The 27,644-nt window shown below is 34.9% G+C and overlaps 1 protein-coding gene across 3 annotated transcripts in view; it reads right to left on the bottom strand.

Moving 5' to 3' along the window:
* Nucleotides 1-234: 234 nt before the first annotated feature.
* LOC150106493 (protein D3-like) overlaps nt 235-27,644 on the bottom strand; it is a 43,158-nt gene continuing 15,748 nt past the window's right edge. For all 3 annotated transcript variants that reach the window (XM_090392490.1, XM_090392491.1, XM_090392489.1), the window contains 3 exons: nt 9,450-9,570; nt 5,753-5,890; nt 235-612 (listed from right to left, as the gene is read on the bottom strand). In XM_090392490.1, coding sequence (XP_090248616.1) covers nt 395-612; nt 5,753-5,890; nt 9,450-9,570 — 477 coding nt within the window. In that variant the 3' untranslated portion in view covers nt 235-394. The remainder of the gene's footprint in view (nt 613-5,752; nt 5,891-9,449; nt 9,571-27,644) is intronic.

Raw genomic sequence — 27,644 nt, 5'->3', positions numbered from 1 at the left:
TTGTATGACTTCACGACATCTGACACTATGCAGTCTTCCCCCCCCCACACACACACACACAACTTATGCCAAAACAGCTAATTTCTTGTATTTTTATTTTTCAATGAACATTACTCAGAATTCTAGGGATGCAAGATAAAAAAAAAATAAGGAAATGAATTTTATACTGTTTATATGTTACAAAGTATGATACTAATCAAAGTTTGTAATAGTAACCAATTACTGTACTCAGCATTTTTGCTTTTGTTTCAAACAATTTATTACCAAGTTGTTTTTGAGTTAACTATTAAAATATACACAGAAAACAGCTTTATACATACATGGGTAACTTAATTATATAAGAGAAGTCCATAACAAAAAAAAAATGGTTTGAGCAAACAAAGAAGAAAAAAAATTAGTTGCCACTGAGCTGTTCATATAACTTTGGCACATAATCATCCCACTGAGCTTGGAAAAAATTGCCTGCAACAGGATTTCCCAAATTATACTTCTTTGCAAAATTTCTAATGTTGAAATTGCCACGATGGTCTCCAGACCGATTGGTAAGCCTTTTCTCATCAAAATTAAGTTCCTTAGGCTGCTTATAGACTAGAAGCACGTAACGATGCAAACCTGGAAGAACATTTTTTTTTTAAATAAAATAAATGTAGTTTGCATGTTAATATAGAATAAATGTATGCTGTTAATGTTGTATATGATGATTACTTTGAAGAGTAAAGATAGCATAAGATGCTTGCAGTCAGTGACTGTATGAAATATGGCACCGCCATATAATTTGTCTGGAGAGGTGTTATTTCCTTACCACACTTTTTAATAAATCTTTTACACCAGACTGCTGTGTGTGTTTTTTATCCATAATCTATGAAGTAAATCTTTTACAATAGATGTACAAGTTTAATTTTTTTTAAACTGACCAGTTTCAGTCACTGATTGCTTTCTCAGAATTAGAAAGTGCGTAAAATATACAAAGCAAGCTACATTGTTCAAAAATAAAAAAAGAAACAAGGTACCTTTTGGTAAACCACAGCAATTACATTTTATTTGTCTGTCAAACATGAATGTCATTCAGCTCCTTTCATATTTCATCTTTGCTAAGTTACACTATATTACAAATAACAGACCACACATGAACAAATATTAATGCACTGTGTAGAGGATGGAATTATTTCCAAAGCTTCCTTAAACTTATAAACTATTATGAGATGTACAGAAATTTGGTTTGTTGGCAAATAACTTTCTCAGTATTGCATGGAATGCAAAATTTGACTTTTGTGCTCTTTTTTTTTTTCTATACATCTAATATGTTTGCCCATGTGGATTCTTCCAGAGCAGCTTGTGTATTCTATATAACAAATTCTGCAAACATGCTATTTCTTGTAGGCTCCTGGTTAGCTCAATGGCATGTGGAATGACTTGTGATCAGAGAATAAAGGGGTGAAGCAACTTTTTCTGTACACATCTCTAATATGGTCAAATTTTTGATAGTCTCTAATTACATATTTCTAATTTTTTCAAAAGAGGTCAGCTATGCAGATTTTGCCAGGACAACCCATCTGATTTATATAAATTCTACAAGCCCAGTATGCTGGGAAATGAGTGTTAACATGTTGGAGGAGAATATGCAAGAGGTGTCAACTTATTCAATCTTAATGTGACAGAGTAAGATGTTCTAACAGATTGTCATGACTGTGCAGGTAAATTTCAGGTGCAAGTAGGTTGTGCTAAAAAAAAGAAATGAAAGGCATGAAGAGTGAGTTCAGGATAATTAATCAACTTGAGAGGTTAACTGGTGCCAGGAAAGCCAGAGAAGAAGATGTGAAAATGGGAGCAACATACAAGTAAGGAAGCCTAGTGAATGAAAAAACAAGTTATAGTTGTTTTGGATTTATGGCCAAAGCAACTAAGGCTGAGATCAGTGCTTGTCTTAATTACATGTACCTTCTGGCCAGTTTGTTCCTGTTTCATAATGTTATTTAATTCTTCCAATATTTCATCTATCACTGAGACATCACACACACAACACAAAACTAAGTGAAGCACGTGGATGAAAGACTAGTCCTAACTATGTGGGGCGTCTAGGATGTAAACTGGGATCTCGAAGTATTAGTGTTTCCCATATTTTTGGAATTTTAATGCAAACATATTTACTTAGATTATGGTTGATTTATGAGAGAGGCTGCAGATTCCAAAAGGTCTTTTCTCTTCTAAATTTCCTGCAATGGAGCAGGGTGGTCTTTTTCCAACTGATTCTATGACCTCTATCTAAAGCATGGTCCACAAGACCCGAATGACCATAGTCATGACTGCAGATGTATTTTTTTTTTTTGTGTGCGTGTTCATCCAAGCAGATGTTGGCTGATTTTCCGTCTGTCCATATTAGATCAACTTGCAGGAACAGTGCACTTTATACTACTCAGGCACAGAGAGAGGAAGGAGGGAGATGATCTTCAGTAGAATGTATGAGGGTAGAAAGCTTTCGGTGGGGTTTGAAAGCTGTGCAGAGATTGTATTTCTTTAAGATTCTGGCTATTTTTTCTGAAGTGCCTTGGAGAGAAGAGAAGATCGAGGATTGGTTATTTTTTTTGATACCCATTAGATAAGGTATGGTATATATACGATTAAGTTCTGCTGTAAGAGAGGACTCACTGGACAAAGGTTATAGGCTCTATTAGTTAGTGTTTTAATGATACCATGTTGAGGGGGGGGGAGATAATGATGAGAAATGTTGTGATTGTGTCTGCCTGTATACCAAGAATGACAGGTTACTATTGGGTAGGCGTATTACCAACGTGCCTAGAAAGGCTAAACCATAATTAGTTTCTTTTTCCATTGTAAACTGAATTCTATGGTGAAAACCATTGAAGCGAAAGAGAAAAGAATGTGCCTGGGCCATGAGGATAAATGGACACCACAGCAACATCTTAACCAGATATTAGGCTTGAGAGGGACCAAGTCAAGAGCTTTGTTTTTCAAAATATTTTGTAAAAAATTTGGCAAGAGGACGGGATAAGAGGAGAGAACCCAGAGGTACCTTTTATAAAATTTTGCGCTTTCAAAAGAAATATTCAGAATGGATAACAAAGGAAAAACTTTTCCTTTGCTATCAAAGATAATTAAAATAACTATTATTTAACATTAAATTCTCAATGGAAGTTTGAAAACTGATCAAGTTTTTAATATAGGAAGTGGTTTGGATGGGAAAGGATAGGAAAGCTTGCTAATTTATAGCATGAGGAATCTGTGGCATCTACTATAGGATTTAGTTATCTTACACCAGCTACTTAGGTGGCGCTTTTTGGAATTGTCAGTTAATGTTTAATTTTTGTGCCTAATTGTACTGAAGATGCCTGTGACACACGGGCGAAAATTATACCATTAAATAATTTTTCTACGTGAGTTTTTCCGTTATATTTTTATGTATAGTTATGTCTACTCACGGTTTACCTCTTTTAAAACTTATCTACTATAGGACTTAGGGGAAAATAAGGTTTGTGCATCTTTGGTAATCCATATATCTGAAGGGGAATGAGAACTGAAGGATTTGAGTTTTTTGGTGATTTCAGGAAGCCAGGAAGAAACTTTCTTGAGCAGACTTCAATTTTGGATCTGAGATTTAGTGGAATCATAATCTAATCTAATCATAATCTATTTTAGTTAGCTTTAATATCACCTCACTGTCACCAATATTTTTATTATTATGTAACACCTCCAGGGAGTTCAAAGACTCATCGAGGGAGGGCATCTACTCTACAACTCTCAGTCTCCACCAATCACAACTACCTTCATCATCTACACCAACAGCATACTACTGCCAACCACCACCACTAGTATCATCACAGACAATCACAAACATCCATGCCCACGGTGGGATTCGAACCCACAGCCTTTTGGCTGGAGAGTGGATATGCTAACCACTTGGCCAACCACACCAGCAATATATTCCCTGAGAAATGCAAAATTTATAAACAGAGGGTCCCTCTATGGGTTCTCTCCTTTCACCTCAATTGCCAATTTTTTTAATGAAATATTTTGAAAAATAAACTCTTAACTAGGCCCTCTCAAACCTTAAGATATGTTGATGTGTTCTCTCTATTTGACTTCATGGCCTAGACACATTAGATTCTTTCCTCTCTTACCTCAATAGTCTGTACCCTAGAATCCAGTTTACTATGGGGGAAAAAGAAACAATAATGGTTTAGCCTTTCAAGACACCTTGGTAACATGCCTACCCAATAGTAACCAGTCCTTTTTCAGTATATAGACAGATACCTTCATGAACTTTCTTTCACCCTTCCCCTTTCTCTCAACAACATTAAAGCACTAACCAATAGAGTCTATAACATCTGTTCCAGTGAGTCCTCTCTTAACAGACTTAATCATATACACCACACGTTATCTAATGGCTACAGTTCAGACAGTATAAAAAAAATAACCAATCCTTCCCCAATCCTTGACCTTCTTACTGAAACCTTCAGAAAGGTTTCAGTAATGATATCATGATTCAGTATTTCCGAGGCACTTCAGAAAAAAACAGACAGAATCTTAAAGAAATATAATCTTTGCATGGCTTTCAAGCACCACCAAAAGCTTTCTACCCTCATATGTTCCTAGGACTAGTCTTTCATCCAGGAATTTTACTTAGTTTTGTGTTGCCTTTGTGTGTATGTTACAACTGCTGATGTCTCAATGACTGAGATGAAATAAATTATGTTTTTAATCCTTTCTTAGCACTGTTTTACTCCAATAAGGCTTCTAAATGATTTTGTCCCAGCACTTAATCCTTAACAGCGTTATTTATTCTGTGTTTGAGGCAGCAACTTCAGGTTCAATTCCTTCAACATTTCAACTGATGGTGGTGGGGAAAAAAAAAAAAAAAAGTGAAGATCCAACTCAAAAGTAAAAAAGTGTTAAACTTAACAAGTTGTTCAACAGGAACTGACATATTATTAAGAAAAAAATATTTTAAAATGGCTTTTCAAATGTGGCATGACCAGTCAGCTGACCAACAAGTGTCAAATTTGAAAGAGCTTTTTCCAATGCTGAATTAATTTGTATAAAAACACATTTAGAGGACCAACCTCAATAAGTTTTATATGTGCTAATTTTAATAAAAAAGATGCTAAATAAAAAAAAATTCTTTTTAAGTTTATAATTTACATCAATAATATTGTTTTTTTTTTCTTTTGAAAATTTTTTTTGTCATGCTGCATGTTTTAATAAAATTTTGGTTTATTAATATTTATTATTATTTTTTTTGAAATACTAGTACTTGAAAAAAGTGCAAATCTGCAGTCCCTAGTATGAACACTACAAAAGAAATATGTGTAATCTAATTTTTAAAAATTGTTCACATTTATGTTATATCATTAATGCTGTTTAATAATATTCTCTACTGAATATTAACAACGGCTATTATCACTCTAGTCAAATCTGTGTTTATATATACTGTGTGTTCTGGTGCCGAGCATTAAAAGCTGAAAGACAGTTTTGTATAATAAACAATCACAAACATAGTTGAATGCATAAGCTTCTGTGGTTTAGCAGAATATTCCAAAAAAGCTATTATTAGATTCAAGGCTAATTTCTAGATGAATGGCATTCTAAAATTTCAAAGTGATGAATGTCTAATGAATATGATGGTATGCATGTAATCATAATTAAAGAATAAAAGATTACATATTACACACAAGCATAACATTAAAATTTTGATTTTGGATAGATTTTAACAAAATTGAGAAATCTTGCACTCTACCTGTCCCTTTAGGAGGTCCTGCACCAACATACTGAGATAAAACAGTCCCTTTATTAACATCTATTCCTGGAATGTTTCCTACCAGCCAATGATGCCATTCACGATACTTGGGATTTTGACGACTTGGAGCATCAGGATCTACAGAGGAGAAAACACAAGCAAAATAATTTAATTTGCATCTTAAAACATGTCACATAATAACCATCATTATTTCAGCATTATAATGTCAAATCACACCAGATTATTATATTAAAAAATAAATGTTTTCTTAGCAAAATAAATTTACTTTTCCAGGATAATTGATTGTTTTGATGAGAAATCATCTGCAGACTATTTTAATGCTTGGAATTAATTTGCTCTTGAAATAGCTTCTATCATTTATATATTAATAGTGTTTTTTGTATTTAGAAAGTTTTTTAATTCAATTTTAAACATTTTGTAAATGAAATTAATGGAGGTGTACTTTACAAAGTTTGCTTAATAAAATGTCGGTTACAGAATTCTATATTAGAATAAACTTCTGCATTTAAAAATCAGCCAGGTGTTTCTCAATTTCAATAGGCATTTAATATTCATCAAAATCTGTGAAATAAGCTTTCAGATCAGAATACATTATTACTACTACTTCCATTCAAAGTCTCTTTTGAAGCTTCTCACAGAGTAAACGATTTTAAAACAACAGGATATGAGGAGGTATAAACTTTGCAGAAGCAGTTTACAAAATGTGGTGATTCCAGCTGTTTTTTTAGATAAAACTAGCAAAAGTAACTTGAGCCTCCAGATCATTAGACAGTTGAACCTTAAAACACTAAGCCATGGCAAGAACAGGCTGTATATACTTAATTTGGCAACTGTAGCTCATTGTGTTTACATAATATCTGGACATAAGGAGAGAAACAGTAGTGCCTTAATTTATGAAAAAAAGTTATGTACCAGATTTGGTGATCATAACTGTTTTATTCAGATAAAATCTGCAACAGTTTAGTTTGGACTTCCCCTCTCCCCAGGTGTTGGGGGGGGGAATAAGAGCCTCACCATGTTTTAGTTAAAATAAGAGCTAGCAGTATACCAAATCTTAGATCAAAATATGAGAAAATTAGTATAGATAAATATCTCGCAGCCTTTGGCTAATTATGCTTTAGTTATCTGCTACAGAATCTCCTGAAGAAGAAAAAAAATAAAAACCTTACATCACAAAAGTAAATACAAGTCTAGAGATTGAGACCATGGATGGAAAGAAACCATTATAGTGCTTTAAGTCATAAGTAAGGTGTATATCAAATAGGAGATCATAGCTCCTTTTACAAATCCAAAGTTTGGTTGGAACACCTGTGAGTGGATGGGGGAAAATTCCTTGCAATGCTTTAGTGAGGGATTCAGCTGTATATCAAATGTGGTGATGTTAACGTTTATGACAGCTGCTAGTCTGATGATGTACAGAATTACAACAAAACAAGTGAAAACCAAAATTAAAACAAAGAGAAAGTAGTACAGTATGATGTACATAAATACTTCAGTATAAAATAAATTCATTAAAAATATATGATCTAGAGGAGGTCATTCGCAAGTGGGAGGGAGATCCGCACATAATTTTTGACTGATGAAAGTGAGTTTTATCATCCCATTCTTTTCCATCCATCCATCAGTGGCTTTAACGGGCATTTAAGCGCCCATTAGCCTTCCAAGTATCCTTGGATTTCCTAACCATAATACGAGGATAAGGTGGTTACCACTATGCTTCCAAGTATTCTTGTCTGTAATTTGCATGTGTTCTACTGGCCGGTTTGCCTGTTATAGGCAAAAAAAAAAAAAAAAACCCTCTGCCTCCATATGAGACTAGCTAACTCACCTTTAGTCGAAAAGAGATCAGATAAAGGTTCCTCACGTGATGAATGAATGACTACTTGGACTCACCATTACACACCAGTATACAAACAGCAGTCAAATCAGTGGACAGAAGACAGTTGTTCAGCACCAAAGAGGACAAAGTTGGTTCCATCAGCAGGAAAGGTCATGGCATCGGTGTTTTGGGATGCTAAAGGCATTTTGTTTATTAATTATCTTGAAAAGGGTAAAACAATAACTGGGAAATATTATTCTGATCTTTTAATTACGTCTGGTTAAACCAGACAAGATGAAAAAATTCGTGAGAAAAGACCCGGTTTGCAGAAGAAAAAAAATCATCTTTCATCAGGACAATGCACATGCCCACCAAGACGTTTTGGCAATGGGAAAATTAAGGGATCTGCACTATGAACTGTTGAAAAATCCACCCTATTCCTCCAGATTTGGCTTCCTCTGACTTCTGTCTCTTCCTAAAACAGAAACTCTTCCTCACTGGTCAGCATTTTTCTTCAAATCAAGATATTGCAGTTGTAGAGGGGTATTTTGCAGATCTTACTGAGAACCACTACAGGGACTGGATAATGGCACTGGAGCATCGCTGGAATAAATGTATTAGTCTTAAGGGAGATTATGTTGAAAAAATAAAAATAATTTTGAAATTATTAATTCGTTTTTTCATTGTTAGGCCGAGAATTTTTCGGACTACCCTCGCATATGTATATTTTTAGATTACTTTAGCACATAACAAAAACATTACTCATTAAATAAATTTTCACTAAACACATAAAAACTAAAATACAAGCATTATAAGCAAAACATTTATGTGAGATTTTTGCATAAGTACCTTCTAGCATAAGCACATAAAAAAAAAAGGATAATGAACTATTTGGTAGTCGTGTAATTAGTGTGCCCAGGAAGCGAAGAGAGTTATTTGTTTCCTCGACAGTTGTTACCGAACTACCAAATGGTTCATTATCCTTTTCAATGGAAATCTATATACTAACATAAGCATGTCATACCACCAACACCATCCATTCAAACAGTACAGTATCCTTAAAACACACAACTAAGGCTATATGTTCTACTTACAGAGTTCTTGACACAGAGGTCTGTGTCAAGAACTCTTTGCAGCACTTTTTTTTTTGCCAGTGGCTACAATCCCTGTAAAAGTGATAAAATACCACATATATCCCTATCCCTTCCATACCAGACACACAAAGTTCCATAGATGAAAGTTGTCTTAAAGCACACACAGCTTTCAGGTATAGAATCTTGCCAAAATAAACATTTTTTCATTTAAATCTTGTTATATTTTCCTTATGATGGAAGATACCAACACAAGCAGTCACACCACCATCATCCTTCCCAAAAGTGTCAATTGTATTTTGTTTTTAAGACATTTTTCACTTAATTTTGTTAGTTTTTATCAAAGTGCAGTTGTTTTATTTTAACATTTATTTTGTGGAAAAAAGGGAATCACAAAAGCATTTTTTCCTTTTTTACATTCCTTATTATTCTTTATCTATATGATGCATCATAAAAAAAAAAACAATTTTGTTCTTTTTAAATAAAATAATCTAAATGGCCTCCCTCACTCTCTGATTGTGAAATTCAGATACTGCAAAGTTCTTCTGGTTTCAATTAATCAAAAAAAGTGACCACTGTATTTACTTAGATGAATAACCTCTTCAAATTAAATCCATCAAGCCCAGTAAAATAGATTGAGAGAAAGGAAAATGAAAAATCACTTGAAAAATTGAAATTTCATAATGAGATATACTTCTGGTCATAAGCTAACTAAATTAACTTGTTACATTAGAAAGGAATATCTACTTAAGTTCAATGTACTTACCAGTCATACAAAGTGTGTATATTGTTCCATCTTCTATGGGATATTTGACAGTAGGTGGATTTTTCACTTGGGTAGGAGTTAATTCATTGCCTAGGTTTACTGACACATTCCCAAACTTAGCCTGAGCACAGAAAAAAAAAAAAAAATCAAAGCAGAAACATTATGGCATCGTAAATGATTTCATTAAAAAAAGTTTAAACTTTTAAATCAGTCAAGCATATAATGATAATTTAATCCTAGAGCCCTAAAGAACTCTAAAAATTACAATTGCATTATGTAACTCAATTTTTTTTTATAGAAGTGAAACTTCTAGAACTTTCAAAATGACATTTATAATGCAAAACATTTTTTTGTTTGTTTTCTCCTTATAAGCATTGCCAAAACATTTCAGCTGTTAAATTTACAAGTGTTTTGGTTTTATCTTTTTATTTTTATCCTTCACATCCCCTATATTGATTCTATTTTAGTGCTTATTAGCACTTTCTAAGTTGGTATTTACGTTATTTTTCTACATAGATGGCTGACTGGAAACATTATGTAGACATAACCATCCTGCATAAGTGGAATAAGACAAATTTATGCACAGAATACCAAAAATAATTATTATTAACAATGTAAGTATATAAACATGTACATAAAATGTTGCAAGTTTTTTCACTTTTGTGAAAACATCATTCACAAGAATGGCCATATGGATAGAAGTTGTTGGAAAACACCTAGGACAAGAAAAAAAGGAAATGATTAAAGCTTGGTGAGACAAGATGGTCAGGAAAATCCAGTACAGCAACAACTATATTTGGACACTTTGATGACCGCTGTCAGTACTTTTATAAATCTATTGACATTCTTATCAATGATACCAGATTCAGACAAGTCTGATGCAAAAACAAAACAAGAAGCAAAACTTCTAAACTTTGAAACATTTACTTGTATATATTTGACAGCATTTACTTACTTGTATATATTTGAAACTACAGCCCCGTTATCAAGTTATTTACAGACAAGTGGTTTAGATATGTTTACCGCATGGAGTTTAATAGATTCAGCTAAAACAAAGTTGAAGGAACAGACAAGAACATTTCATAATGTTTACAGCAATGCATTGGAATTTGCAAATAAATGCAATGACAAGATTTCACAGTTGAATATGGATGAAAATCAAACATTGGAAACTGACTCTGGAAATGGCATTGCCAGTTAAGAGGCAGAGGAAGAAGAAAAGAATGGCAGACGAGCTCATAGATGATGAAGGAAATTCCTCAGATTCTCTAGTTGATTTTCGAGTAAATGTGTTTAACCTAATAATGGAATGTATTGTCCAGTCACTAGATTCATGCAATGTACAACACAAAAAATTATATAAAGATTTATCCTGCTTGGACCCAGAAAAGTTTAAAACTATTGCAGAGAAGGGCCTTGAAGATGAAGCATTGGAAGGTATTAAGCCACAAATCAGCAAAGATCAAATAATATTGAAATTGTTTTTTTTTGCTTCGAACTTTGATGTATTAAAGCTATTGCTTAATGATGGTGAGAATATGGATTCCAGTTGCAACAAGTGTAAAATTTGTAGCACTTACCCATTGTGTGTACTAAAAATTCTGGCATCCAACAGACTTCGTGACAAGGCATATGATAACTTTTATGAACTTTATAAAGTCATATGCACACTATCAGTTACTCAAGTCCAATGTGAGAGGACATTTTCAAAGCTAAAGATCATAAAGACAAGGCTAAGAAATTCACTGTCTGAAGAGAACTTGGAATCATACATGTTGCTATCCATTGAAAAGGATAAGTTAAGTGAATTGGATGCAGAAGCAATTATTGACAGATTTGCACAATCATCTAGTGAATTCAAATGATTGCTCTTAATATAGTGGACTGCATGAAATATGCTTTTGAACTACCTGTTAATGTGTAAAATGTTCAGTACAAGCAAAGTATTTAAAAATATCCACTATTTTTTAAAATGTTTAAAAATAATTAAAAAATTCAATTATAACAATTTGTATTTACATTTAGTATCTACTATATACTGCCAGTAATATGTACAATATATCTACATTATAATTACTAAAAAATATACATTTATTATGCAAAAATTTTACATTTTTTAAAAATTTAAAATTTTTAAAAAATACATGAAATTTTAAAATTTCATGTATTTTTTGAAAATTTTATTTATTTCTTATAAAAATTAAATGATAGCCTTATATTTGTGTGTAGGACCACCAGTCTGCTTTAAGAACTGAAGTAGCTTGAAAAACTCCCACTTTTGGACTCTAGAGCAGAATTACCAGGATTATGAAATATATAAATACAGAAAAGCCTATGTTTTTTAATCACTGCCACACATGGCAGGTTGCAGTCTGTAGCAAAACAGCATGTGTGGGCAGGGGTGAACAGAAAAGTAATCTGTGATATATTTTTTAAAAAGCTGTAGGATGTAGTCATTAGAGAATACTTTCATGGAAGAAGCTATTCCATAGAACTGAGGTTTACAGAAATAAGAAATATCATGAATGTAATAAACAATGTCCATGGAAATATCTACATTCTAGTAGTAAGGCTTATATGTTGGTCATACATAACTGGTAATTAGTTTACGGAATTAACAACACATAAAGTATATTAATTAAAGGTAACTTTAATAAATAACTTCTATATTTCGGCAACATCATGTTGCCATCTTCAGGAACATAAAGATATGGTATTGTTAATTCCATAAACTAATTACATAACTGGTAATTAGTTTACGGAATTAACAACGCATATAAAGTATATTAATTAAAGGTAACTTTAATAAATAACTTCTATATTTCGGCAACATCACGTTGCCATCTTCAGGAACATAAAGATATGGTATGTGCACGCAGGCACATGCGCAGGCACGCAGGGCAAAATTAATCTGATGACAAGGCCCTAACTACTGAACTAAACCACATCCACAACCTTTCTTAGCCAATGGCTATAACCCCAAAAAAATCCAAAAAATACTCAAACCAGTCAACCACAACCCCCCTCCCCCCCCTCCACAATAAAGATTACACCAAATCTATCACCATCCCCTACATCCAGGGCACCTCTGAGAAAATAACCAATATCCTCAGAAAATGACCTTACTTCTTGTTACAGACCATATAAAAAGTTGGCATCCCTTATCCGCTCTACCAAAGACCAACCACTTCCCCTAGACCTACCTGGTGTATACCAGGTCCCTTGCAGCTGCAAATTGTCCTACTTTGGCCAAACAGGCAGAACAACAAATATCAGGATTTCAGAACATAAAGACTACATCCGGTTTCACCAGTACAGCCGCTCTGGGCTGGCAGACCATGCCTTAGATACCCACCATAGAATTCATTGGAAGAAAACAAAAATAATACACCGCAGCAAGTTTAAATACGAAAGATTATTCAAGGAATCTTCAGCAGCTCTAAAAAAACGTTCCTAACCTCAGCAAATTTGGGTGCATGAAACTACCCCAAATTTGGGAGACTTACATTTTGAGAACTTCAGCCCAACTGCCAAGTCAACCAAATTAGCCAACCAGAGGGCACCATTAGGACTTTAAGAACAATATTAGTTTCTTGCTTTCTTCCTCATTTGCTTTTGTTAGTGCCTGCGTGCACATACCATATCTTTATGTTCCTGAAGATGGTAACATGACGTTGCCGAAATATAGAAGTTATTTATTAAAGTTACCTTTAATTAATATACTTTATATGCGTTGTTAATTCCGTAAACTAATTACCAGTTAGGAAATATCTACAGAAGAGACAATACAGAAACTAACAGTCTAAGGCAGTGGCAATAGAGAAAGGAGGGATGGGGATTAATTAGCCAAACTGTCCTCATCAGTGATGTTTTACGTGCACAACCAAAAAGGCAACAGCAAAATGCCAAGGTTGGGCAGATTTGACATTTGTACAGCTACCAGCTCAACAGTAATACGAGTGTGGTCTGAAAAGTTCTCAGCCTAACAATGAAAAAACAAATTTATAATTCCAAAATTATTTTTATTTTTCAACATAATCTCCCATATTCCAGCGAAGTTCCAGCACCATTACCCTGTCCCTATAGCGATTCTCAGTAAGATCTGCAAAATACTCCTCTACAACTGCAATCACCTCTTGATTCGAAGAAAAATGCTGACAAGCGAGAAAGAGTTTTAGTTTTGGGAAAGATCGAAGTCAGAGGTTGCTGAATCTGGGGAACAGGGTGGATGTTTCCAACAATTCATAGTGCAGATCCCATAATTTTCCCATTGCCAAAACACCTTTGTGGGCAGGTGCATTATCCTGATGAAAGATGATTTTTTCTTCTGTAAACCGGGTCTTTTCTCATGAATTTCTCACCAATGCCATGATCCTTCCTGCATATGGAATCAACTTGGTCTTCTTTGGCACTGAACAACCGACTTATGTCCACTGTTTTGACTGCTGTTTGGATTCTGGTGTGTAATGGTGAATCTAAGTCTCACCCATACTAATAAATCGATGCACAAAATCAGTTTTATTCTTTTTAAACTAAACATATTTGGTCGTTTATAATTAAAATACAATTTTATTTAATGCTGACCATAAAAACAAACTTATATTATAGCCTACCAGTTTCGCCAGCAGACTGTCTGGCTTTTTCAAGCGTTTATGAAAAGACATAAAAACTAGTAAATGCAAATTGAAAGGAACATAAAAAACGTTGTAAACCAACTAGTAGCTAAGGTTACACGTTCGTGTGACAGAGAGGACTTATTGTTCTTATTCATTATCACGCATGCGTGTTTCTTTTAAATGTGTCTTGATTAAGAGAGAGGATAAGGTTTTTCCACGAACTGTTTAGAATTACACACTGATTTCCGAGGTTTCTGCCGGTTATTGACACTACTGTGGCTTCCTTGAATAAAAGATGTCTGTAGTCGTCATCGGGATATGGCATGGAGCTGTTTTGCCACTCTATCGTGTGGTTAGACGTACAGAAATGATGTGTAAGCCGGAAGAGATACTTCTGTTGTGGTTTACATCACCAACATGTTCTTTTTGTCTGATTTCTAAACTCCGTGAAGTTTGTCCTATGTAAGCAAGACCACAGGAGCAGGGAATGTAATATACTCCTGGATATTTGTAGAAAGGAACCTTATCTTTTGGGGATCCTAAAACTTGTCTGATGCTGGTGGTTGGTATTTCTTTGTTAAAACGCTCCTAGCACTGTTCAGAGATTTTCATGTGAGTAAGCATGGTACCCATCTTGTGCAAAGCTTTTTTATTTGCAATTCTTCATGAAAAATATCCTACACGTTCTTCTGAAATGCCTATAGTCTCAGCAATTTCACGCATTTTGACTTGCCGGTCATCCAATACCATATTGTGCACTTTTTGGACATCCTTCATGTGGATCATCTTCAAGGCTGGTATACCCATGTTTAAACTTGGCAGCCCATTTCTGAATTGTCAAGAATGAAGGAGAAGAGTGCCCAGAAACTTTTATGAACTTTGATGAATTTCTTTTGGCATTAAACCTTCTTTTACAAAGAATTTTATAACTGCACGATACTCAATTTTATCTATTTCAAGGGATACAGACAACACTTTTGCTTCAGACATCAGTATAAAACAAACTACTTGATAGAACAACTTATAATTTCACATGGATGCTTATGACAGATGTACCAAATAAAAAAAATAAATAAATCTTGCCGATAGTGTTGCTATCTATGGTCGAGGCCAAGAACGTTTCAGACCACCTCGTATCTTAGGAAAGATTGGGAGTAATTGTTAATATTGTTAATCGAAGATGTGAAAGAGAATCATTATTAAGAGGTAAGGGAGAGGAAGTGAAGTCTTGTGTGAAACTTGGGATATTTGAGTGTGACAAGGTTTGTTATAATAAATTTTTATCAGCAAAACTGAATGGATGGGATTTGAGGTGAGAGAAGTTGTTTATATATGGTATATATGAGAAAGATTGTGAATGAACAGAGCCTAGAGAAATACCTGCTTTAAGAGGAAAAATCCAAAGAGAAAACACCCTCCACCAGTAACATACAATGAACTATCTGGGAGAAAACTGGAAATCTGATTACAATGTGTGAGAAACAAACCACATAAGATAGCAATGTACTTCTCAGCACATTGAAACCCTTGATGTGCCAAAAACCCTATCAAATGCTTCTGAAATGTTAAATACAATAACACAAATTCCTACAAAACTTTCTACGGCATGTCCAGAGATGAGTGATGTGAGATCTGTGGATCTTGAATGGTGGAATCCATATTTGTGGACACCAATTAGTTGAGTTTTCCTAGTGTTGAAGAAATTGACAACTGATGACCTTCTCCACGAGACATCACTAATGTGAAAGTAGGCCAAGAGTTTGAGTAGCCAGCATCTGACTGAACATTTTCTGGAAAGCCATGCAGTATAATGTTCCAAGTATTGTTGGAGATGATTTGCCTTGGTCATCAATGTGTATTATCCGTGGGTGATATTTCAATTGGAATATCTGGGTGAGAGAGGCCGGAGCACAAGTAGGCAGAAACTACACCCAACAGCTTTTGCTAGAAGGACAGGTATTTGGCACAGGCAGGTCCCCCCCCCTTTACCATTACTTTCCACATCACTGCATCATCTGCACATAACTGAATATTGGCCTTCAAATCTTTTACAATGTTGTTAAGATAATTAAACAATAACCCTAGAACAGAAATAATAGCATTGCCTGTTACCTCGCCTTTAAGAAAGTGCTCTCTCTCTCTCCCCCTACACAACTTTGCTGATATCTATCAACCAACCCAAGCTGCCAATCTTCTAACCCAATGTTTCCCAAATTGGGGTCTGCGAGTAATTCAAAGGGGGTCTGCGAGATAGTTTATTTTCATTAAACTTTATCTTATCATGTTGCTCACACTGACTTATGTCCACTGTTTTGACTGCTCTTTGGATTCTGGTGTGTAATGGTGAATCCAAGCCTCAGCCATACTAATAAATAGATGCACAAAATCAGTTTTATTCTTGTTAAAACGCTCCAATCACTGTTTCAGAGATTTTCATGCGAGTGCATTTTTGATCTGCTGTGAGTAACATGGTACCCATCTTACACAAAGCTTTTTTATTTGCAATTCTTCATTAAAAATATCCTACTAGTTCTTTTGAAATGCCTATAGTCTCAGCAATTTCACGCACTTTGACTTGCTGGTCATCCAATACACACCTGGCCTGATTGATATGTTCATATTCTTTCGAATATCTCCATTTATAACAGTATTGCATTGTCATAAATGACACATTTAGTGTTGCAAAATTGTAATTTATTACTTCATCTTTATATGTAAAATATAAAAAATTTCCATTTTGGATTTTATGAGGGTCACAGTGAATTAACATTCACTACAAGGGGTCCGTGACATCAAAAAGGTCACACTGTTCTAACCAAATGCCAACAATGCTTTATACCTCCATCACAATATCTTCCTCTAAAGCTCCTACCTAATTTATTACTCATCCACTCCGTGCCATTCTGTTGATTCTAATTCTAAGAATGCAGTCCAATACAGCTGTTTTTAAATTATTTTGAAATAACTTCCAGACACTGCTCTTCACCTTCCATCTAATTCTCAATGCAATATGCTCCCAAGAACTGCCCTCCTTAGCCTATTTGTTTAATAGCTCTACATATCTCCTTAATGGAGCATGCACCTGTCTGGCCATCTTAAAACTATGGCTTCTCTCAACAACATGTCACATTCACAAGATTGAAAGACCTTTATGAACTGCTCATTAAGTATCTCCACCACACCTTCTGCAACAGCTGTCTTTATAATGTAAAGATTCTACAGATGACAAATAGGTGGTATAGGCAAAGGTAAATGGCTACCAGTTTAACATGGTCAAGTGTAAGGTCATACACTTTGGTGTGAAGAAGCTGTATACTATACTGATGGAAACAAAATGCAGGAAATTGATGAGGCCAGGAATTTGGAGTTTGACTATGGATAGGGAGGTGAAGTTGATCGGATATATTGCAAAGGTGGCTAAAACAACATTGCATTATGTAGCTGTTGTAGAATACATTGATAAGCAAGGATGAGAAGGTTATTATTCCCCTTTACAGGTCTTTAATAAGGCCACTTCTGAACTACTGCACACATATCTAGTCATCTGGATTCTGTGGGGGATGAAGTGGTGGAGAGGATACAAAGGTAAGTGACCCTTATGATAACAGATTCATTATTAAGATTAATGAAATGAATACAACAAAAAGAACAATAAAACACAAGTTTATTGGATCCTATATTTTGTCTGTCACAGAGGCATCATCAGGGATACCATCTCAAGACTGTAAAAGCACAATAAGTAGAGAGAAAAAAAATTAGACTAAAAGCCTGAAGTCCTATGAGAGACTCCCTCTGTGCACGCTGATGGCAAGCCTTAGCTGTTGGACAGGAGGCCTAAGAATTAAAGTTTTCCAAATCTTGGCAGTTTAACACAACCATATTTATGAAGATTTAACTTGTTTAACAAATCTGCAGCTGATTCTAAGAAATGTCTTTCAAGTTTATATTTCGCACAGTGAAGTATAATAGTTTTTTGTCGTTTTTTTCCCATTTGATAGTGCAAGGTATCCAAAGCATGGTCAGACTGACTAGTTATGGTGGCAAATGTATTTCTTGTGTTCTTCTAGGTGGTGGATGTTGTCAGATCTTTCAGTTTGGCCATAATAAAATAATTTGCAAGAACAAGGAACTTTGTAAACACCTGGAACAGAGAAGGGAAAGAGTGGATCCTTAGGGTGAGCAGATATGGGAAGCCAGCTTCAGATGAAGTTTGAGAGCAGTACAGAGAATATATATATTTACATTTCATTTTATATATTTTACACTTCAGGCTATTTTTTCTGAGGTGCTCCAGATATAGGGAATAATAATAGCATTACTGTAGTCTGTTTGTAGAGGGGTGAGATGAAGAGAAGAGAGGAAAAACCAATTTGTTAATTATTTTAGTATCGTAACCATTTCAAGAAGTAGAGTTGCTTTCAGCTGAACTCTAAAGTAAAGTTCAGCGGAAAGCAAAGTCTGGATAGAACAGAGGGTGGAGTTGTGTTGAAAGGAGTTTTGATAATGCTATACTGTTGAAGGGGAGATAAAATAATAATAGCCTGCTTTTGCTAGCTACTCTAATCACTCATCTTCTCAATGACATCCTCTTTCTTTCTCAGTTTATAAAAAGTCCATCCACACAGGCAGATACAACTTTCCCATCACCCCCCCCCTCCTCTCAACAGTACAGTATTATCTTTGTCAAAGCTTTCAACCACTCCAAACTGAGAGATCTACCAACATCTGCTTAGAAAAACACAAGAAATACATCTATCACCATAACTATGGTCAGCCTGGTCTCAATGACCATGCTTTGGATACCTTGCACAGAATCAAGCGAAAAAATCATTGTTTGCCACATCAAATATGAACTTGAAAGACTTGTTTTAGAATCAGTTGCAGATTTGTTAAATGAGCATAATCCTAATAAATATGGTTGTTTTAAACTTCCCAAGATTTGAAAAAAATAATTCTTAGGTCTCCTGGCCAACAGCATGCATAAGAGGGTCTTTCATAGGACTTCAGGCTTTCAGTCTGATTTTTTTTTTTTCCACTTATTGTTTTCAGTGTTTTTTTGTGTGTGCTTTTGCAATTTTGAGATTGTATCCCTTATGATGTCTCTCTGATATCTATCAAATATCTATCACAGAGATTTGTATTTTATTGTTTCTCTGTGCTGTATTCGTTCCATTAAACTTAATGAGTTAAAACCAGCACATAAGCCTTAATGCTAGATAATAAATTGAAAGTCTTGTATAAAAACTTGTATTTTATTGTTCTTCTGTGCTGAATTCATTCCATTAAACTTAATGAGTTAAAACCAGCACATAAGCCTTAATGCTAGATAATAAATTGAAAGTCTTGTATAAAAACTTGTATTTTATTGTTCTTCTGTGCTGAATTCATTCCATTAAACTTAATGAGTTAAAACCAGCACATAAGCCTTAATGCTAGATAATAAATTGAAAGTCTTGTATAAAAACTTGTATTTTATTGTTCTTCTGTGCTGAATTCATTCCACTAAACTTAATGAGTTAAAACCAGCGCATAAGCCTTAATGCAAGATCTGAAAGTCTGTGGGCATCAAAAACAATATGATAGGCATAATAGACACACATAAGTTATTAAAGGGGTTTTATAGGATTGATACAGAAGATATTTTTTCAGTACATGGCAGTAAAGGAAAACAAGGGGTCAGCCTCAGAAATTGTATAAGTGTAGATAGTAACTATGTTAGAACTAGATTTTTTGCTTTATAATGATGAATGGGTTGCAAGAGGTGACTGAGGACTTTATCAGTAAATGACTTCAAGGAAAGGTATGATAGGTATTGTGTAAACAATGATTAGCGTAAGGTTTCCCATGATGCGCATCTTATTCCATGGAAATGCCCAAGAAATAATTAGTGTATGCATTTAACACAACACCAGATTGTCGATTTTGTTGAACACAGGACTGGGATGAAGAGAAGATGGTTTCATGCAACAATATCAAAACATCTTTTTGGAGAAGATGGGTAACATTTTGAAAGGAATGTAATCCAAAATATTAATTAAATATATGATAATATTATGTCACAATTTAAGAGATATCAGCAATTCAATACAAATTAATATTTCATCAAACTCCAAGAGTTATAATTCTGAAATCATCTGACCACAGTATCCTTTCCAAAATTAAAGGTCTAATCACATGGATACTAACAACACTAGTCTTAATTTTAAATTTCAATCCAAAATGAGTCAATTACAACATCATGTTCGAGGCTTAATGGATTGTATACAGCACTTAGAAAGGATTAAAACAGAATTTAATACTTCCTATATTTTGTTTTAGTCAATGAGACATCTTCAGGGATTACAAAAAAACTAATGTAACACATACCACACAATACTAAGCCAACCACGTGGGTTGGCTTAGTTGGCTCTAAAGTCCTATCTAGGTGGAGTGCCACTCTATGGGCAGTTGTAGGTGGCCTGGAATGTAAGATGGGATCTCTGATGATTAGTATTTCCCAAATCTTAGGAAGCTTAATGCAACCATATTTATTTAGATTTGGTTGATTTCTAAGAGCTGCTGCAGATTCTAAAAATAGTCTCTCTTTTTGAAGTTACTGTGGTGGAGCATGGTGGTTTTTTTCCCAAGAGATCCTATGGGTTGTATTCAAAACATGATCAGTCAGGCCTGACTGACCATAGTTGTGGTTGCAGATGTATGACTTGTGTTCCTCTAGGTGGATGGTTGCTGATCTGCGTGTCTGTCCAAAGTATGCCAGCTTACAGGAACAGGGTACTTTATAAACTCCAGGCACTGATCTTTTGTAGAATGGATAAAAATAGCAAGTTTGCAGTGAGGCTTAAATGCTGTGTATAGGTTGTACTTATTTAAAATCCTGGCTATTTTTTCTGATGTGCCATGGATGTAGGGTATGGAGTTCCAAAAAATAAACATATCAAAAAGTATAACAACCAGTGTAAATCCAAACTGCAAACGCAAATTCAAAAGCTCCAGACAATAGATAATCTATCTTCCAAAAGGCTCGGTGACGATGCCGTCAGTGCCCTAAGCTTCAGCTACAATTTTGCAGTCACACCAAAAGAAGTGCTGGTGTTAGATGTAATGTATAATATCGAACGTGGGATCTGTCGCTTAGTGCTGGAGATAGCAAATAGCATCGTACTTGACGTTGCCAACATCCACGTCCAGTGTCTTCGCTTCCAAAAAAGTAATTTGTCGTCCGGCCAACATACTGCTCTCAGGAAATTACAGAAAGAAAAAAGTATCATCATTACAAGAGTGGATAAGGGTAATGCCACAGTCATCCTTAATGCCAAGGAATACAATTGAAAAATGCATATTATCCTCCAAGATCGCTCTACCTACATCCCACTAGAACACGATCCCACAAAAACACAAGTTAAAAAATTAAAAAACTTAATTAAAAAAGTATCTTCCTGGCCTCCGGACATTACGAAAAAACTCAAACCTTTCTGTTCCTGAATATATGGTTTACCAAAAATCCACAAACCTAATTCCCCACTAACGCACCTTGTTACAAACTGTCACAACAGCTGGCTAACTCTCTGATCCCCTCCTCACTGGACTTTCCACATTCTATATAAAAAATTCTACCCTATTAGAAAATCTAACCTTAAATAACACAGACATATTGGTAAGCTTTGACATCTCACTGTTTACCAATATTCCCTTAATTGATACCTTAACACTCTTAGAAAACGTTTTTCCTTCTGACATCTGAGATCTCTTTTCCTTTGCCATCAATTCTGGTTATTTTTCTTGGAAGAACAAATCTACAAGCAGATAGGGGGAACCACCATGGGTTCCAACCCCCCTCTCACCAATTTTTACATGGAAAATTTTGAAAAACGAGCCATAGACTCAGCCCCTCTCAAACCTGCTATCTGGCTAAAGATATGTAGATGATGTGTTCTCTATTTGGCCTCATGGCCCAGAAACATTGGACTCCTTCCTCAGTCACCTCAACAGCCTACATCCAAGAATCCAGTTTACGATGGAAAAAGAAAAGAACAATAGTTTACCCTTCCTAGACACTTTAGTTACATGCCTTCCTAATGGTACACTTTCCTTCATTGTATACAGAAAACCTATGCACACAGGCAGATACATTCACAAACTCTCCCACCACCACCCAACTCAACAATATGGCATTATTAAAACTCTAACCAAGAGAGCCACAATCTTTGTTCGTGGAATCGCCCTTGCAACTGAGCTCGACCACATACACAACACCTTCCTCTCCAATGACTAAAGCAATCATACTATTAAAAAAAAATAATCAGTTCCTCCCCAATTCCTCAGCCATCTCTTCAGAAAGAGTTTAGAAATGCCATCACCATACCCTACATCCGTGGAACATAGAAAAAATAGCCAAGATTTTAAATAAGTACAACCTACACACAGCATTTAAGACTCACCACAAACTTGCTACCCTTATCTATTCTACAAAAGATCAGCTCCCTCCTCTCTCAGTGCCTGGAGTTTATAAAGTACCCTGTTCCTGTAAGCTGGCATACTTTGGACAGGCAGGCAGATCAGCAACCATCCACCTGGAGGAACACAAGTCATACATCTGCAACCACGACTATGGTCAGTCAGGCCTGGGTGACCATGTCTTGGATATAACCCATAGGATTTCTTGGAAAAAACCCACCATGTTCCACCATAGTAAATTCAAAAAAGAGACTATTTTTAGAATCTGCAGCAGCTTTCAGAAATCAACCAACTCTAAATAAATACGGTTGCATTAAACTTCCTAAGATTTTGGGAAACACTAATCATCAGAAATCCCACCTTACCTTCCACGCCACCTACAACTGCCCATAGAGTGGCACTCCACCTAGATAGGACTTTAGAGTCACGCACGCGGTTGGCTTAGTATTGTGTGGTACATGTTACATTAGTATTTTTGTAATCCCCGAAGATGTCTCAGTGACTAAAACGAAATATAGGAAGTATTAAATTCTGTTTTAATCCTTTCTGAGTGCTGTATACAATCCATTAAGCCTCCAATATGATGTAATCACAGCATTTAAGCCTCAACACACGGAGTCAATTCCAAATAGGGTAATGACTGACAAATTTCAGATTCAGCCCACAGAAATAACTTCATAATTATTTCAGTGGCCATTCCCTCCCCAGATTTCAACTTTCTCAGACAACTAAGAACATGAGCTGCTTGTTGGTCAGTTTTATTACCATTTTGTCAATTTTTATTTTGGTTTTGGCTTTTGCCATGCCAAAAGAAGAAATGCTATATTTCAGCTTATAATAAAATTAATTTTAGTTTACATAAAATGTGAAACTGCTGCTACATCTATGGTCAGTATAGTATGAGAGTGGTCTGAAAAGTTCTCGGCCTCGACCATAGATGGCAACATCATCGGCAAGATTTTTTTTTTTCCGAGTTGGTACATCTGTCATAAAGCATCAATGTGAAATTGCAAGTTATTCTGTCAAGTAGTTTGTTTTATACAGCTGCCTGAAGAAAAAGTGTTGTCTGTATCCCTTGAAATGGATAAAATTGATATAAGTTTATAAAATTCTTTGTAAAAGAAGGTTTAACACCAAAAGAATTTCATTTGAAGTACATAAAAGTTTATGGGCACTTTCTACTTCATTTTCGACAATTAAGAAATAGTCTGTCAAGTTTAAACGTGGCCATACCAGCCTTGAATATGATCCATGTGAAAGACGTCCAAAAAGTGTAACACCACCAAAAATCATTGATCAAGTGCACGATATGGTATTGGATGACCAGTGTTGTGTCCCAATTTACGATTTCTACTCTAATCTTACAAATTCCTTTTATCTATATTCTTCTAACTTCTATGCTAATGACACAACACTGGTCATTGGATGACCAGTGTTGTGTCCCAATTTACGATTTCTACTCTAATCTTACAAATTCCTTTTATCTATATTCTTCTAACTTCTATGCCCGAGATTTTACCAAAACTTATACCGATATCTAAGTTATTGCTCCCCGTAGTACCCCTAATATTTGTATTTATACTGTGCCTTTTGGGATATTTAGTTTAGGATATTACATACATAAACAAGGAGAAAGAACTCAAATATATCTGAAAGTGTAACAATTGCAGTCGTGAAACTTAACTCGATTCTCAACTTAAATTTTCCGCGTGACTAAGTACAATATTTTCAAGTGGTTATCAACTGCACCATTTATGTTGTCATAAATAGGGAGAAAGTCAATCTCGAATATATCTCTTAGTATTTAAATATTATTGCAGTCGTGACTCTTAATCTCTTTCCTCAACATTAAATTTCCTGCGTGATTAGGTACGATGATTTTAAGCGGTGCATTGGATTAGCAACATCAGACACTCTTATCATTGAACAAAAGGTTTATTAAGTTTCTAAACATGGTACAATTCAAATACTAAACTAAAATACTTATAGACTAACATTAAATCATTACAAGCAATATGGCTATTTGTGATTATGCCGCCATACACATTAATTCATAAATTCACCTGATGTGAACAAATTAGATCAATTCACACTATCTGATTATTCATACTGAAGTAGATTAACAAATCATTCACTGCTAACACATACTTGTGACATTTCAATTATTTTATACATTACATTAGGCATACAATTCTTAGGATACGTAATTACTTAATTCACACTATTCCGTTATACCGTTATTTGCACTAACACACAAATATGTCATTTAAATATCTTGTGCAATATAATAGACATGCAAAAATACCTTAGGACTCTTAATCATTCACAAATCTTTAACACTAGTCAATCTACACATAACACATTCTATCATATACTAAAGTCCTAGTATAACTTCAACAGTTCTGTATTGGAATCACGATACCTTTCACAGACAAATTTCTAGCTAACATAGGTTATGATTTACAGTACCTTTCTTGAGCTCTTCGTATGGGCCTTTATTCTTTTCCAAACGAACCTCTGGTATAACTTCTCATAACTCTGGAATACTTTAACACACATAAATTTGCTCTACTATCAGCAACGAGGACATCGATCTCTTTACAGCTTTCTGCTTTGCGTAGTTATCACTAGCATCGAAACGAAGAAGATCCCTGCTTTTCTAGGACTCTATGGCAATTTTTCCTTTGCTTTCTACTCGGGAAAATGGGAATCGAAATCCCGCTCACTTTCGTTTCCGTGTTGTGACGAGGAGATATCACCCCTGTCGCCACTCAGGAAAACCCCGTGAACTCCACCAGAACCAAAACCAAACTCCAAGGCCAAAAAAAAACTATCCAAAAAGCGAGCTCCCCAGGGGGTTACCAACCCTTTTAATAGCTGCTTCCCTAACGGCACCTTTTCTTACTTCCTTTCTCCTCCTTCTACTTGTTTTATAATCATCGACCAATTAGGGTGGCGTTTTCTCGCTAAACGTCATTTGATCGGCAAGCCCATTCTCAATGTTTCAATCCAGGGATCGGCCCTAAGCGATAGCTTTGCTTTTCTTGTGCTAGCCTGACTTAATCCCCTTTCAAACTTTTTCTATGAATTCTACTTAATAACTTAATCTCTCACATAACGTATTTTATGACTCACCCATTTCTACTTATTTACTTAACTCGCTCTTTTTTAAATCGTATTACAATATTAATCTATACTTTCCTTTGTTAGCTACTTATTTAGTTAGAATTCCTTATTTTAAGTCATATTACAATATTAATACATTCCTTCCTTTATCAGCTACTTTAACAACAACCCTTAAGTTTTATACATATTACTGGATGCAAGAAATTTTCCATTAAATAATTCATTTTTTTATGCAGGGGTTTTAATTTATGATATTTATTCTTCATGTTACACCATGATAGCTGAGAATACTATATTCCTAAGATATCAGGTGTAACACCAGCAAGTCAAAGTGCATGAAATTGCTGAGACTATAGGCATTTCAAAAGAATGTGTAGGATATATTTTTCATGAAGAATTGCAAATAAAAAAGCTTTGTGCAAGATGGGGTACCATGCTTGCTCACAGCAGATCAAAAACGCACTCGCATGAAAATCTCTGAACAGTGCCTGGAGCATTTTAACAAGAATAAAACTGATTTTGTGCTTCGATTTATTACTATGGATGAGACTTGGATTCACCATTATATACCAGTATACAAACAGCAGTCAAAACAGTGCACAGAAGACAGTTGTTCAGCACCAAAGAAGACAAAGTCGGTTCCATCAGCAGGAAAGGTCATGGCATCGGTGTTTTGGGATGCTAAAGGCATTTTGTTTATTAATTATCTTGAAAAGGGTAAAACAATAACCGGGGAATATTATTCTGATCTTTTAACCAGATTAGATGAAAAAATTCGTGAAAAAAGACCTGGTTTGCAGAAGAAAAAAAATCGCCTTTCATCAGGATAATGCACCTGCCCACAAAGGTGTTTTGGCAATGGGAAAATTAAGGGATCTGCACTATGAACTGTTGGAACATCCACCCTATTCCCCAGATATGGCTCCCTCTGACTTCTATGTCTTCCCAAAACTAAAACTCTTCCTCACTGGTCAGCATTTTTCTTCAAATTAAGAGGTGAGTGCAGCTGTAGATGGGTATTTTGCAGATCTTACTGAGAACTTCTATAGGGACGGGATAATGGTGCTGGAGCATCGCTGGAATAAATGTACTAGTCTTAAGGGAGATTATGTTGAAAAATAAAGATAATTTTGAAAATATAAATTCGCTTTTTTCATTGTTAGGCTGAGAACTTTTCAGACCACCCTCGTATATACACTTGCTTCAGCAACTATATGCCAAATATAAGTATGGAAATCTACTCCAATCGGCAAATCCCACTCAAAAGACTTTCTGTTGTTGATTGAATTCCCCTTCAATAAACAGACTAAAAATCAGTTGTTGAACCTAACAACTGATAATAACCGTAGTCATTTCGGATGATTTCCTAATTTGTGCGCTTTTTTCTTTTTTCATAAACACTCAAATAACCTGTGGAAAGTACTAATGCTTCATAATGACTCTTAAAATTGTCATAATCAGAGCTCGAGAAATATGTCCTCCCACTTGTTAATGGTGAGTATATTTTGCCAGATGGCAAGTATCTGTAGAATGAACAAAACAGAATATTTTTATTTAAGTAACTTTGGACTCCCTGGAGGTGTCACATAATAATAATGATAATAATAATAATAAATAAATACCTTCTACAGCCACGTATAGCACTATTAATCATTTTGTGAAACTCCTACTGGGACATGTTATAAAGACACTGGATGATCTTGGGCAAGTAAATTGTTTGCATGGCAAGTAGTTTTGCATAATTTATTGATCCCTGTTCATAATTTTAAAAAATTATTTATACCAAATGTGCTGAACACCATTTAATAATGAGAAGGAATTCCTTTGAAACAAATGAATGCAAAGGAACAGCATTTCTAATTTTTTAACTAGTCAATATGTTATGACATTGTTGCAGTATGGCTAACATTCATCAGAAAAATGTTAACTATTAAAAACTACTTTATTATTTGCTATTAATTCATTTCATTCAGTACCACATGTACCCAGTTAAGCAATA

The sequence above is a fragment of the Typopeltis vanoorti genome, chromosome 5 (genome assembly GCF_054136105.1).
Source record: "Typopeltis vanoorti isolate ZY-2024b chromosome 5, IOZ_Tvanoo_1.0, whole genome shotgun sequence".
NCBI classification, from domain to species: Eukaryota; Metazoa; Arthropoda; class Arachnida; order Uropygi; family Thelyphonidae; genus Typopeltis; species Typopeltis vanoorti.
This window is presented reverse-complemented; position numbering and strand designations above follow the sequence as displayed.